Source organism: Corvus hawaiiensis, assembly GCF_020740725.1.
Source record: "Corvus hawaiiensis isolate bCorHaw1 chromosome 37 unlocalized genomic scaffold, bCorHaw1.pri.cur SUPER_37b, whole genome shotgun sequence".
NCBI classification, from domain to species: Eukaryota; Metazoa; Chordata; class Aves; order Passeriformes; family Corvidae; genus Corvus; species Corvus hawaiiensis.
This window is the reverse complement of record NW_025963263.1, coordinates 1-12,201: the sequence shown is the minus strand read 5'-3', so window position 1 is coordinate 12,201 and position 12,201 is coordinate 1. Positions and strand designations below refer to the sequence as shown.

Here is a 12,201-nt window from a genome sequence, read left to right as displayed (position 1 = left end):
CTGCCAATCACAGCTCGTAGCCAATCGGCGCTGCAGGACTGGGCTTTGGGGGCGGTTACCTTGAGGCCGCGCCATTTTGTGACTACATCTCCCGTCATGCGCCGCGGCTCTATTTAGAGCCATTGGCGCCGTGCCTACAACTCCCGTCATGCCCATAGAGTACAGTTGGACCGGGGCCTACATCGCCCGTCATGCCCCGCGGCTCCATAGAGCCACCTTTTCCGCCCCCAAAATGTCCCCCCAGACACTTCAGTGCCCCTAAAGTCCCCCCAAGACGTTCAACCGCCCCCCAGGGTCCCTAAGTGCCCCCCTCCTCAGTGCCAACTCGGGACCCCCCAAGTGCCCTCATGGACCCCCAAGTCCCCCTCAAAATCCCTCAGCCCCACGGAACCTCGGTAAAGCCACTTCTGCGCCTACAACTCCCGTGGTGCCCCGAGCCTACAACTCCCATCATCCCCCGCGCCCCATACAGCCTCAGCGTAGCCGAGCCTACAATTCCCATCACCCCTCGCGCCCCGCAGCGCCGCGGCGGTTCGCCTACAACTCCCGTCATGCCCCGCGCCGCACCTTAGCGCGCTATTGCCGTCCCGCCCCTTTCCGGACTACAACTCCCGCCCTGCCCCGCGGCGCTTTTCGCGCGCTTTTTCGGTTCCCCTCACAGCCCCCCGGCCATGATGGCGGAGGCTCTGGGCCGCTGGCTCCGGGACGAGATGGAGCTGCCGCCCTCCGCCGTCCCCTCCCCGGCCGCGCTCCGCAGGTCGGGACCCCCCGGGAACCCCCCCGGGACCACCCTGGGGCGAGGAGGGGTCGGGGGTCTTCAGGGGGCCGTGGTGGGGACCCTGCCCTGAGCACTCTTTGAGGGGGTGGTCGTGAGGGGGTTTTGGGTTGAATTGAGGGGTCCTGAGGGGGGGGGGGGTTGGGGTTCAATTGAGGGGATTGGGGGTTCAATTGAGGGGTCCTGAGGGGATTTGGGGGGTTTGGGGTTCAATTGAGGGGTCCTGGGGGAGATCTGGGGTTCAATTGAGGGGTCCTGGGGGGATTTGGGGGTCAATTGAGGGGTCCTGGGGGGGGTTGGGGTCAACTGAGGGGATTTGGGGGTTTTGGGGTTCAATTGAGGGGATTTGGGGTTCAATTGAGGGATCCTGAGGGAGTTTGGGGTTGAATTGAGGGGATTTGGGGTTCAATTGAGGGGATTTGGGGGTTTTGGGGTTCAATTGAGGGGTCCTGGGGGGATTTGGGGATCAATTGAGGGATCCTGAGGGAGTTTGGGGTTCAATTGAGGGGATTTGGGGTTCAATTGAGGGGATTTGGGGGTTTTGGGGTTCAATTGAGGGGTCCTGAGGGGATTGGGGATCAATTGAGGGGATTTGGGGTTCAATTGAGGGGTCCTGAGGGAGTTTGGGGTTGAATTGAGGGGATTTGGGGTTCAATTGAGGGGTCCTGGGGGTTTTGGGTTGAATTGAGGGTTCCTGAGGGGATTTGGGGATCAATTGAGGGATCCTGGGGGGATTTGGGGATCAATTGAGGGGATTTGGGGTTCAATTGAGGGGTCCTGAGGGAGTTTGGGGTTGAATTGAGGGATTTGGGGTTGAATTGAGGGGTCCTGGGGGATTTGGGGTTCAATTGAGGGATTTGGGTTGAATTGAGGGGTCCTGGGGGGATTTGGGGTTCAATTGAGGGATTTGGGGTTGAATTGAGGGGTCCTGGGGGATTTGGGATCAATTGAGGGATTTGGGGTTCAATTGAGGGGTCCTGGGGGGGTCCTGGGGGATTTGGGGATCAATTGAGGGGTCCTGGGGGGGGGGGTTGGGGTTCAATTGAGGGGATTTGGGGTTCAATTGAGGGGATTTGGGGGATTTGGGGTTCAACTTGAGGGGTCCTGAGGGGATTTGGGTTCAATTGAGGGATTTGGGTTGAATTGAGGGGTCCTGGGAGGATTTGGGGTTCAATTGAGGGGATTTGGGGTTGAATTGAGGGGATTTGGGGTTTTGGGGTTCAATTGAGGGTCCTGGGGGGGATTTGGGGTTCAATTGAGGGATCCGGGGGGGGTTTTGGGGTCTCTTTGGGGGGTCCTGGGGGGTTGGGGTCTCTTTGGGGGGTTTGGAGGGTCCGGGGGCGGTTTTTGGGGTCCCTTTGGGGGAGTATCAGGGAGGTTTTGGGGTCCCTTTAGGGAGTTTTGGGGTGCTTTGGGCAGTTTTGGGGTGTCTGGGGGAATCCTGGGTGGGTTTTGGGGTTCCTGGGGTGATTTTAGGGTCCCTTGGTGATTCCTGGGTGGGTTTTGGGGTCCCTGAGGATGATTTTGGGGTACTGGGGCTGATTTTGGGCATCCTGGGGATGATTTTGGGGCTCCCTGGCTGGGTTTTGGGGTCCCTGGAAGTGATTTTGGGTCCCGGGTGGATTTGGGGTCCTTGGAAGTGATTTTGGGAGTTCTGGGTGGGGTTTTGGGCTCTCTGGGGTTGATTTTGGGGTCCCTGCGGGTGGTTTTGGGAGTTCTGGGTGATTTTAGGGTCCTTTTAGGGGTTTTTTAGGTTGCCTTGGGATGATTTTGGGAGTTCTGGGTGGTTTTTTGGGCTCTCTGGGGTTGATTTTGGGCTCCCTGGGATGATTTTGGGAGTTCTGGGTGATTTTAGGGTCCTTTTAGGGTTTTTTTAGGCTCCCTTGGGATGATTTTGGGGGTTCTGGGTGGTTTTTTGGGCTCCCTTGGTTTGATTTTGGGATCCCCGGGGGTGATTTTGGGATCCCTGGGGGTGATTTTGGGAGTTCTGGGTGGTTTTGGGCTCCCTGAGTGGTTTTGGGGTCCCTGGGGATGATTTTGGGCTCACTGGGGGTGATTTTAGGGTTCTTTTAGGTGGTTTTTGGGGTCTGGGGGTGATTTGGGGAGTTCTGGGTGATTTTGGGGTCCCTTTAGGGGGTTTTTGCATCCCTGGGTGATTTTGGGCTCCCTGGGGGTGATTTAGGGTCCTTTTAGGGTTTTTGGGGTCCCTGGGATGATTTTGGGGGTTCTGGGTGGATTTTGGGGTCCCTTTAGGGGTTTTTAGGCTCCCTGGGGATGATTTTGGAGCTCCCTGGGGATAATTTTGGGGTCTCTGGGGTGATTTTAGGGTCCTTTTTGGGGTTTTTTAGGTTGCCTTGGGATGATTTTGGGAGTTCTGGGTGGTTTTTTGGGCTCCCTTGGTTTGATTTTGGGCTCCCTGGGGATGATTTTGGGAGTTCTGGGTGATTTTAGGGTCCTTTTAGGGGTTTTTTAGGCTCCCTTGGGATGATTTTGGGGGTTCTGGGTGGTTTTTTGGGCTCCCTTGGGTTGATTTTGGGATCCCCGGGGGTGATTTTGGGATCCCTGGGGTGATTTTGGAGTTCTGGGTGGTTTTGGGCTCCCTGAGTGGTTTTTGGGGTCCCTGGGATGATTTTGGGCTCACTGCGGGGTGATTTTAGGGTTCTTTTAGGTGGTTTTTGGGGTCTGGGGTGATTTGGGTCCCTTTAGGGGGTTTTTGCATCCCTAGGTGATTTTGGGCTCCCTGGGATGATTTTGGGGTCTTTTTAGGGTTTTTGGGTCCCTGGGTGGTTTTTGGGGTCCGTGGGTGGTTTTTGGGGTCCCTGGGGTGATTTTGGGGTCTCTGGGGGGGTCCTGGGTGGTTTTTTGGGCTCCCTGGGTGGTTTTGGGGGCTCCCTGGGGTGATTTAGGGTCCTTTTAGGGGTTTTTGGGTCCCTGGGATGATTTTGGGGGTTCTGGGTGGATTTTGGGGTCCCTTTAGGGGGTTTTTAGGCTCCCTGGGGATGATTATGGGGCTCCCTGGGGATAATTTTGGGGTCTCTGGGGTGATTTTAGGGTCCTTTTTGGGGTTTTTTAGGTTCCCTTGGGATGATTTTGGGAGTTCTGGGTGGTTTTTTGGGCTCCCTTGGTTTGATTTTGGGATCCCTGGGGATGATTTTGGGAGTTCTGGGTGATTTTAGGGTCCTTTTAGGGGTTTTTTAGGTTCCCTTGGGATGATTTTGGGAGTTCTGGGTGGTTTTTTGGGCTCCCTTGGTTTGATTTTGGGATCCCTGGGGATGATTTTGGGAGTTCTGGGTGATTTTAGGGTCCTTTTAGGGGTTTTTTAGGTTCCCTTGGGATGATTTTGGGAGTTCTGGGTGGTTTTTTGGGCTCCCTGAGTGGTTTTTGGGGTCCCTGGGATGATTTTGGGCTCACTGGGGGTGATTTTAGGGTTCTTTTAGGTGGTTTTTGGGGTCTGGGGGTGATTTGGGGAGTTCTGGGTGATTTTGGGGTCCCTTTAGGGGGTTTTTGCATCCCTGGGTGATTTTGGGCTCCCTGGGGGTGATTTTAGGGTTCTTTTTAGGTGGTTTTTGGGGTCTGGGGGTGATTTGGGGAGTTCTGGGTGATTTTGGGGTCCCTTTAGGGGGTTTTTGCATCCCTGGGTGATTTTGGGCTCCCTGGGGGTGATTTTAGGGTCCTTTTAGGGGTTTTTGGGGTCCCTGGGATGATTTTGGGGGTTCTGGGTGGATTTTGGGGTCCCTTTAGGGGGTTTTTAGGCTCCCTGGGGATGATTTTGGGGCTCCCTGGGGATAATTTTGGGGTCTCTGGGGTGATTTTAGGGTCCTTTTTGGGGTTTTTTAGGTTCCCTTGGGATGATTTTGGGAGTTCTGGGTGGTTTTTTGGAGGTTCCCTTGGGATGATTTTGGGAGTTCTGGGTGGTTTTTTTGGGCTCCCTTGGTTTGATTTTGGGATCCCTGGGGATGATTTTGGAGTTCTGGGTGATTTTAGGGTCCTTTTAGGGGTTTTTTAGGTTCCCTTGGGATGATTTTGGGAGTTCTGGGTGGTTTTTTGGGCTCCCTTGGTTTGATTTTGGGATCCCTGGGGATGATTTTGGGAGTTCTGGGTGATTTTAGGGTCCTTTTAGGGGTTTTTTAGGTTCCCTTGGGATGATTTTGGGAGTTCTGGGTGGTTTTTTTGGGCTCCCTTGGTTTGATTTTGGGATCCCTGGGGGTGATTTTGGGCGTTCTGGGTGATTTTGGACTCCCTGGGTGGTTTTTTGGGGCTCCCTGGGGGGGATTTGGGGGTTTGGGGTGGATTGTGGGCTCCCTTTAGGGGTTTTTAGGCTCCCCGGGGATGATTTTGGGCTCTCTGGGGGTGATTTTGGGGATCCTGGGTGGTTTTTTGGGGTCCCTGGGGTGGATTTTGGGGTTTCTGGGTGATTTTGGGCTCCCTGGGTGATTCTTGGGTGGTTTTTTGTGCTCCCTGGGGGTGATTTTGGGCTCCCTGAGTGGTTTTTGGGGTCCCTGGGGATGATTTTGGGCTCCCTGGGGGTGATTTTAGGATTCTTTTAGGTGGTTTTTGGGGTCTGGGGGTGATTTGGGGAGTTCTGGGTGATTTTGGGGTCCCTTTAGGGGGTTTTTAGGGTCCCTTGGGATGATTTTGGGGATTCTGGGGTGATTTCGGGGGTTCTGGATGATTTTGGGGTCCCCGGGTGGATTTTGGGCTCCCTTGGGCTGATTTTGGGCGTTCTGGGCATGGATTTTGGGAGTTCTGGATGATTTTGGGGTCCCTTTAGGGGGTTTTGGGCTCCCTGGGGGTGATTTTGGGGCTCCCTGGGATGATTTTGGGAGTTCAGGGTGAATTTTGGGGTCCCTGGGGATGATTTTAGGGTCCTTTTAGGGGGGTTTTGGGCTCCCTGGGGATGATTTTGGGGCTTCTGGGTGGATTTTGGGCTCCCTGGGTGGTTTTTGGGGCTCCCTGGAAGAGATTTTGGGGTCCCTTTAGGGGGTTTTAGGCTCCCTGGGGATGATTTTGGAGCTCCCTGAGGGTGATTTTGGGGTCTTTTTAGGGGTTTTTGGGTCCCTGGGTGGTTTTTGAGGCTCCCTGGGGGTGACTTTGGGCTCCCTGGGTGGATTTTAGGGTCTGTGGGGATGATTTTGGGGTCTCTGGGTGGATTTTGGGGTCCCTTTAGGGGGTTTTGGGCTCCCTGGGGGTGATTTTGGGCTCCCTGGGGATGATTTTGGGAGTTCAGGGTGAATTTTGGGGTCCCTGGGGATGATTTTAGGGTCCTTTTAGGGGGTTTTGGGCTCCCTGGGGATGATTTTGGCGTCCCTAGGGATGGTTTTGGGAGTTCTGGGGGTGGATTTTGGGGTCCCTTGGGGTGATTTTGGGAGTTCTGGGTGGATTTTGGGGTCCCTGGGGATGATTTTGGGGTCCCTGGGGTGATTTTAGGGTCCCTTGGGATGATTTTTGGGAGTTCTGGGTGGATTTTGGGGCTCCCTGAGTGGTTTTTTGGGCTCCCTGAGTGGTTTTTTGGGCTCCCTGGGGGTGATTTTGGGAGTTCGGGGTGAATTTTGGGGTCCCTTGGGATGATTTTGGGAGTTCTGGGCATGGATTTTGGGGCTCCCTGAGTGGTTTTGGGGCCCCCCCGGGTGATTTTTTGGGGCTCCCTGCTGACAATTTCCCCCTCCCCAAATAAATTTGGGTCTCCCCCCAATTTTGGGGTACCCCTGACCCCCCCTTTTCCCCCTCCCCCCCCAGGCTCTGCTCCGGCCCCGGAGCCCCAATTTGGGATTTCGTCGCCCGCCACGTCCGGAGCCTCCAGTGAGGGGGGGGGGGACCCCAAAATTTGGGGAGGGGGGGAGGGGGAGAAACCCCCCAAAAACCCCCAAAAAACCCCAAAACCCCCCCAAAAAAACCCCAAAAAATTAAAATAAAACCCCACCATTTTTTGGGGGGGGTGTCCCCACAGGACCGTGAAGAAAATCCGGGGGAATCTGCGGCGGTATCCGAAATTTTGGGGGTTCCCCCAAAAAAAAATTTGGGGGGGTGAGGGGTGAAAAATTGGGGGGGAAACTCCCGAAAAAAAAAAAAAATCCCAAAATTGTTTGGGGTGAGCCCAACTTTGTTCCTTAACTCGGGGTGCAGCTACAGGGACCCGCAGGAGGTGCAGGTGAGGGGGGACCCCAAATTTTGGGGGGTGGGGGAGGGGGATTTGGGAGGGGACCCCAAACTTTGGGGCGGTTTTGGGGTTTCCTTTGAATTTTGGGCTTTTTTTGGGGGGGGGTTTTGAGGGTTCCCACTCAATTTTTGGGAGTTTTTTCCCAATTTTTGGGGGGTTTTCCCCAGTTTTGGGTGGGATCCCCAAATTTTGGGAGGGTGGGGAGGGGACCCCAAATTTTGGGGCGGTTTTTGGGGTTTCCTTTGAAATTTTGGGCTTTTTTAGGGGGGTTTGAGGGTTCCCAGTCAATTTTTGGGGTTTTTTTCCCAATTTTGGGGGGTTTTTTTTCCAATTTTTGGGGTTTTTTTTCCCATTTTTGGGGGGGGTCCCCAAATTTTGGGGGGGGTTTTGAGGGGGTTTGGAGAGGATTTGGGAAGGGGACCCCGAATTTTGGGGCGGGTTTTGGGGTTTCCTTTGAAATTTTGGGCTTTTTTTGGGGGGTTTTGAGGGTTCCCAGTCAATTTTTGGGGTTTTTTTTCCCAGTTTTGTTGGGGTTTCCCAAATTTTGGGGGGGTTTTGAGGGGGATTTGGGGAGGGGACCCCAAATTTTGGGGCGGTTTTGGGGTTTCCTTTGAAATTTTGGGGTTTTTTTAGGGGGGTTGGAGGGTTCCCAGTCAATTTTTGGCGTTTTTTTTCCCCCAATTTTGGGGTCTTTTTCCCAATTTTGGGGGGGTCCCCAAATTTTGGGGGGGGTGGGGAGGGGAATTTGGGGAGGGGACCCCAAATTTTGGGGCGGTTTTGGGGTTTCCTTTCCAATTTTGGTGTTTTTTAGGGGGGTTTGAGGGTTCCCAGTCAATTTTTGGGGGGGTTTTCCCAATTTTGGGGGGTTTTTTCCCAATTTTTGGGGTTTTTTTCCCATTTTTGGGGGGGGTCCCCAAATTTTGGGGGGGTTTGGAGGGGGAAAGAGATTTGGGGAGGGGACCCCAAATTTTGGGGCGGTTTTGGGGTTTCCTTTGAAATTTTGGGCTTTTTGGGGGGGGGTTTTGAGGGTTCCCACTCAATTTTTTGGGGTTTTTTTCCCAGTTTTGTTGGGGGTTTCCCAAATTTTGGGGGGTGGGGAGGGGAATTTGGGGAGGGGACCCCAAATTTTGGGGCGGTTTTGGGGTTTCCTTTGAAATTTTGGGGTTTTTTTTAGGGGGGCTGGAGGGTTCCCAGTCAATTTTTGGGGTTTTTTTTCCCCAATTTTGGGGTCTTTTTCCCAATTTTGGGGGGGGGTCCCCAAATTTTGGGGGCGTGGAGAAGGGAATTTGGGGAGGGGACTCCAAATTTTGGGGCGGTTTTGGGGTTTCCTTTGAAATTTTGGGGGTTTTTTTAGGGGGGATTTTGAGAGTTCCCAGTCAATTTTTGGGGTTTTTTTCCCAATTTTTGGGGTTTTTTTCCCAAATTTTTGGGGTTATCCCCAAAATCCGGGGCATCCCCCCAAAGTCGGAGCCGTTTTGGGGTGGATTTTGGGCTTTTAAGGGTTTTTTCCCCCCTTTCGGTTCATTTCGGGGAGGTTTGGAGGGATTTTTTGGGGTGAATTTGGGGGATTTTGGCACCGCCTCCTCCCAGGCTGCTCCTGGTCCTCCGAGCCGCCAGGGGGCGCTGAAGGAGGAGGTGGCGCGGCTCCGGAAGGAAGTGCAGGGCCTGGAGGACGCCATCGGCAGCGCACAGGAAGTGGCGCAGCACCTGGGTGAGTCCGGCCGCCAACGCGGCCCCCGCACCAAGGTTCCTACCCCCCAAACCCCGTTTTGGGGGCTCTCCCGACCCCTCCCCCCACCCCAAATCCCAGTTTTAGGCTCCCCCCACCCCCTCTGAGTTCCTAAAACCCCTCCCAGGCCTCATTTTGGGGTCCCCACCCTCATTTTTGGGGTCCCCTCCCGCAGAGGCCTCGCTGGGGGCCCGGCAGAGCCGCCGGTGGGCGGAGCTTCGGCGGGGGGCGGAGCTTCGGCTGCTGGGGGCGGAGCCAAGCCCGGAAATGCTCCGCGGCGGCCACCAGGGGGCGCTAAGGGGGCCCCCGCTGAGGTGAAGGGGGCGGGGCTTAAAGGGGGCGGGGCTTGGGGGGTTTCCTTATATGGGCAATGGGGGATTTTGGGGGGTCCTAAGGGGATTGTGGGGGTCCTGAGGGGATTGTGGGGGGTCCTGAGGGATTTTGGGGGGTCCTGAGGGATTTTGGGGTCCTGGGTGGGGTTTGGGGGTCTCTGAGGGGATTTTGGGGGGTCCTGGGTTGGATTTTGGGGGGTCCCTCAGGGGATTTTGGGGGTCCCTGAGGGGGTTTCGGGCTCCCTGGGTGAATTTTGGGGGTCCCAGGGTGGATTTTGAGGGGTCCTGGGTGGGATTTTGGGGTTCCTGGGTGAATTTTGGGGGTCCCTGAGGGGATTTTGGGGGTCCCTGGGTGGGATTTTGGGGGGTCCTGGGTGGGATTTTGGGGCTCCCTGGGGTGAATTTGGGGCTCCCTGGGCGCATTTTGGGGCTCCCCGAGGGGATTTTGGGGGTCCTGGGGGGATTTTGGGGGCCCTGAGGGGATTTTGGGGGGGTCCTGAGGGGATTTTTGGGCTCCCTGGGTGCATTTTGGGCTCCCTGGGTGAATTCTGGGGCTCCCTGGGTGCATTTTGGGGCTCCCTGGGTGAATTCTGGGGCTCCCTGGGTGCATTTTGGGCTCCCTGGGTGATTTTGGGGCTCCCTGGGTGCATTTTGGGCTCCCTGGGTGAATTCTGGGGCTCCCTGGGTGATTTTGGGGCTCCCTGGGTGCATTTTGGGGCTCCCTGGGCGCATTTTGGGCTCCTTGGGTGAATTTTGGGCTCCCTGGGTGATTTTGGGGCTCCCTGGGCGCATTTTGGGCTCCCTGGGTGATTTTGGGGCTCCCTGGGTGCATTTTGGGCTCGCTCCCCTCAGGCCGGGCCAGTCCCGGGCGGAGCTTTCGGCCATCTTGGCCTCGGGGGCGGAGCCGGAAGTGCTGGTGAGTGGGCGGGGCTTCCGGGAGGGGGCGGGGCTTGGGGTGGGTCCCCCAAAATCCCACCAGGACCCCCCAAAATCCCCTCAGGACCCCCCAAAATCCCACCCTGGACCCCCCAAAATCCCCTCAGGACCCCCCAAAATCCCACCCTGGGACCCCCAAAATCCCCTCAGGACCCCCCAAATCCCCTCAGGGAACCCCAAAATCCCCTCAGGGACCCCCAAAATCCACCCAGGACTCCCAAAATCCCACCCTGGGACTCCCCAAAATCCCCTCAGGGAACCCCAAAATCCCCTCAGGGACCCCCCAAATCCCCTCAGGGACCCCCAAAATCCACCCAGGACTCCCAAAATCCCACCCTGGGACTCCCCAAAATCCCCTCAGGGTACCCCAAAATCCCCTCAGGGACCCCCCAAATCCCCTCAGGGACCCCCAAAATCCACCCAGGACTCCCAAAATCCCACCCTGGGACCCCCCCAAAATCCCCTCAGGGAACCCCAAAATCCCCTCAGGGAACCCCAAAATCCCCTCAGGGACCCCCAAAATCCCCTCAGGACCCCCCAAAATCCCACCCAGGACCCCCAAAATCCCACCCTGGGACCCCCCAAAATCCCCTCAGGGACCCCAAAATCCCCTCTGGACAGCCCAAAATCCCCTCAGGACCCCAAAATCCCCTCAGGGACCCCCCAAAATCCCACCCAGGACCCCCAAAATCCCCTGAGGGACCCCCCAGATTTCTCCCCTCCCCCCCAGGTGTCAATCAGGGCCTTGTGCCAGGCCCGGGAGGCGGAGCTAAAGCGGCCACGCCCACCCAGGTAAGCCCCTCCCCCTTCTAATTAACCCCTCATTAACCCTCTAATTAATCAATTATTAACCCCTGACCTGTCAATCACCCAAGGAAACCCCAGGAGAAGCCGCTGCCGCCTCCGGATTGGCTGGAACGGGCCGAGGTGGGCGGGGCTTCAGGGGGAGGGGGCGGGGCTCTGCCAGGCCACGCCCCCTCCTGAGCCTTGGCGCCCCCTACAGGCCGTGCTGATTGGCCACAGCCCCGAGGCGGTGCTGTGGGCGCTGGAGACCTTGGCCAATCAGAGCACGAGGTGGGCGGGGCTTGGGGAGGGGGCGGGGCTTGGGGGCTCCCCGAGGGGATTTTGGGGGTCCCTGAGGGGATTTTGGGGGTCCTGGGAGGGATTTTGGGGGGTCCTGAGGGGATTTTGGGGGGATTTTGGGGGATTTTGGGGGTCCCTCGGTGGGATTTTGGGGCCCCTGAGGGGATTTTGGGGGGTCCTGAGAGGATTTTGGGGGGTCCCTGAGGGGATTTTGGGGGGTCCTGGGTGGGATTCTGGGGGGTCCTGGGTGGGATTTTGGAGGGTCCCTGAGGGGATTTTGGGGGTCCTGGGTTGGAATTTGGGGTCCCTGGGAGGGATTTTGGGGTGTCCTGGGAGGGATTTTGGGAGCCCTGAGGGGATTTTGGGGGGTCCTGGGAGGGATTTTGGGGGGCCCTGGTGGGATTTTGGGGGTGCTTGAGGGATTTTGGGGATCCTGGGAGGGATTTTGGGGGTTCCTGAGGGGATTTTGGGGGGTCCTGGGAGGGATTTTGGGGGTCCTGGGAGGGATTTCGGGGGTCCTGGGAGGGATTTTGAGGGGATTTTGGGGGATTTTGGGGGTCCCTGGGTGGGATTTTGGGGGTCCCTGGGGGGATTTTGGGGATCCTGGGAGGGATTTTGGGGTCCCTGAGGGGATTTTGGGGGTCCTGGGTTGGAATTTGGGGTCCCTGGGTGGGATTTTGGGGTGTCCTGGGAGGGATTTTGGGAGCCCTGAGGGGATTTTGGGGATCCTGGGAGGGATTTTGGGGGTCCCTGGGGGGATTTTGGGGATCCTGGGTGGGATTTTGGAGTCCCTGAGGGGATTTTGGGGGGTGCTTGAGGGATTTTGGGGTCCCTGGGAAGATTTTGGGGTCCCTGGGTGGGAGTTTGGGGGATCGTGAGAGGATTTTGGGTGTCCCTGAGGGGATTTTGGGGGGTCTCTGTGGGGATTTTGGGGGATCGTGAGGGGATTTTGGGTGTCCCTGAGAGGATTTTGGGGGGTCCTGGGTGTGATTTTGGGGTCCCTGGGAGGATTTTGGGGTCCCTGGGTGGGATTTTTGGGGTCCCTGGGTGTGATTTTGGGGTCCCTGGGTGGGATTTTGGGGGTCCTGGGTTGGAATTTGGGGTCCCTGCGGGGATTTTGGGGGGTCCTGAGGGGATTTTGGGGGTTCTGGGTGGGATTTTGGGGGGGGTCCTGGGTGGATTTTGGGGG

The 12,201-nt window shown here is 56.7% G+C and overlaps 1 protein-coding gene across 1 annotated transcript; it reads left to right on the top strand.

Moving 5' to 3' along the window:
- Positions 1-642: 642 nt before the first annotated feature.
- HAUS5 (HAUS augmin like complex subunit 5) lies at positions 643-11,025 on the top strand (the record flags this gene model as incomplete). Its single annotated transcript, XM_048293232.1, has 10 exons — positions 643-757; positions 6,512-6,574; positions 6,723-6,755; positions 6,899-6,923; positions 8,523-8,643; positions 8,837-8,975; positions 9,846-9,909; positions 10,660-10,721; positions 10,805-10,856; positions 10,933-11,025. Coding segments are annotated over exons 1-10 (738 nt in total), but the record flags the coding sequence as incomplete, so codon positions are not given.
- Between the last annotated feature and the right edge of the window lie 1,176 nt (positions 11,026-12,201).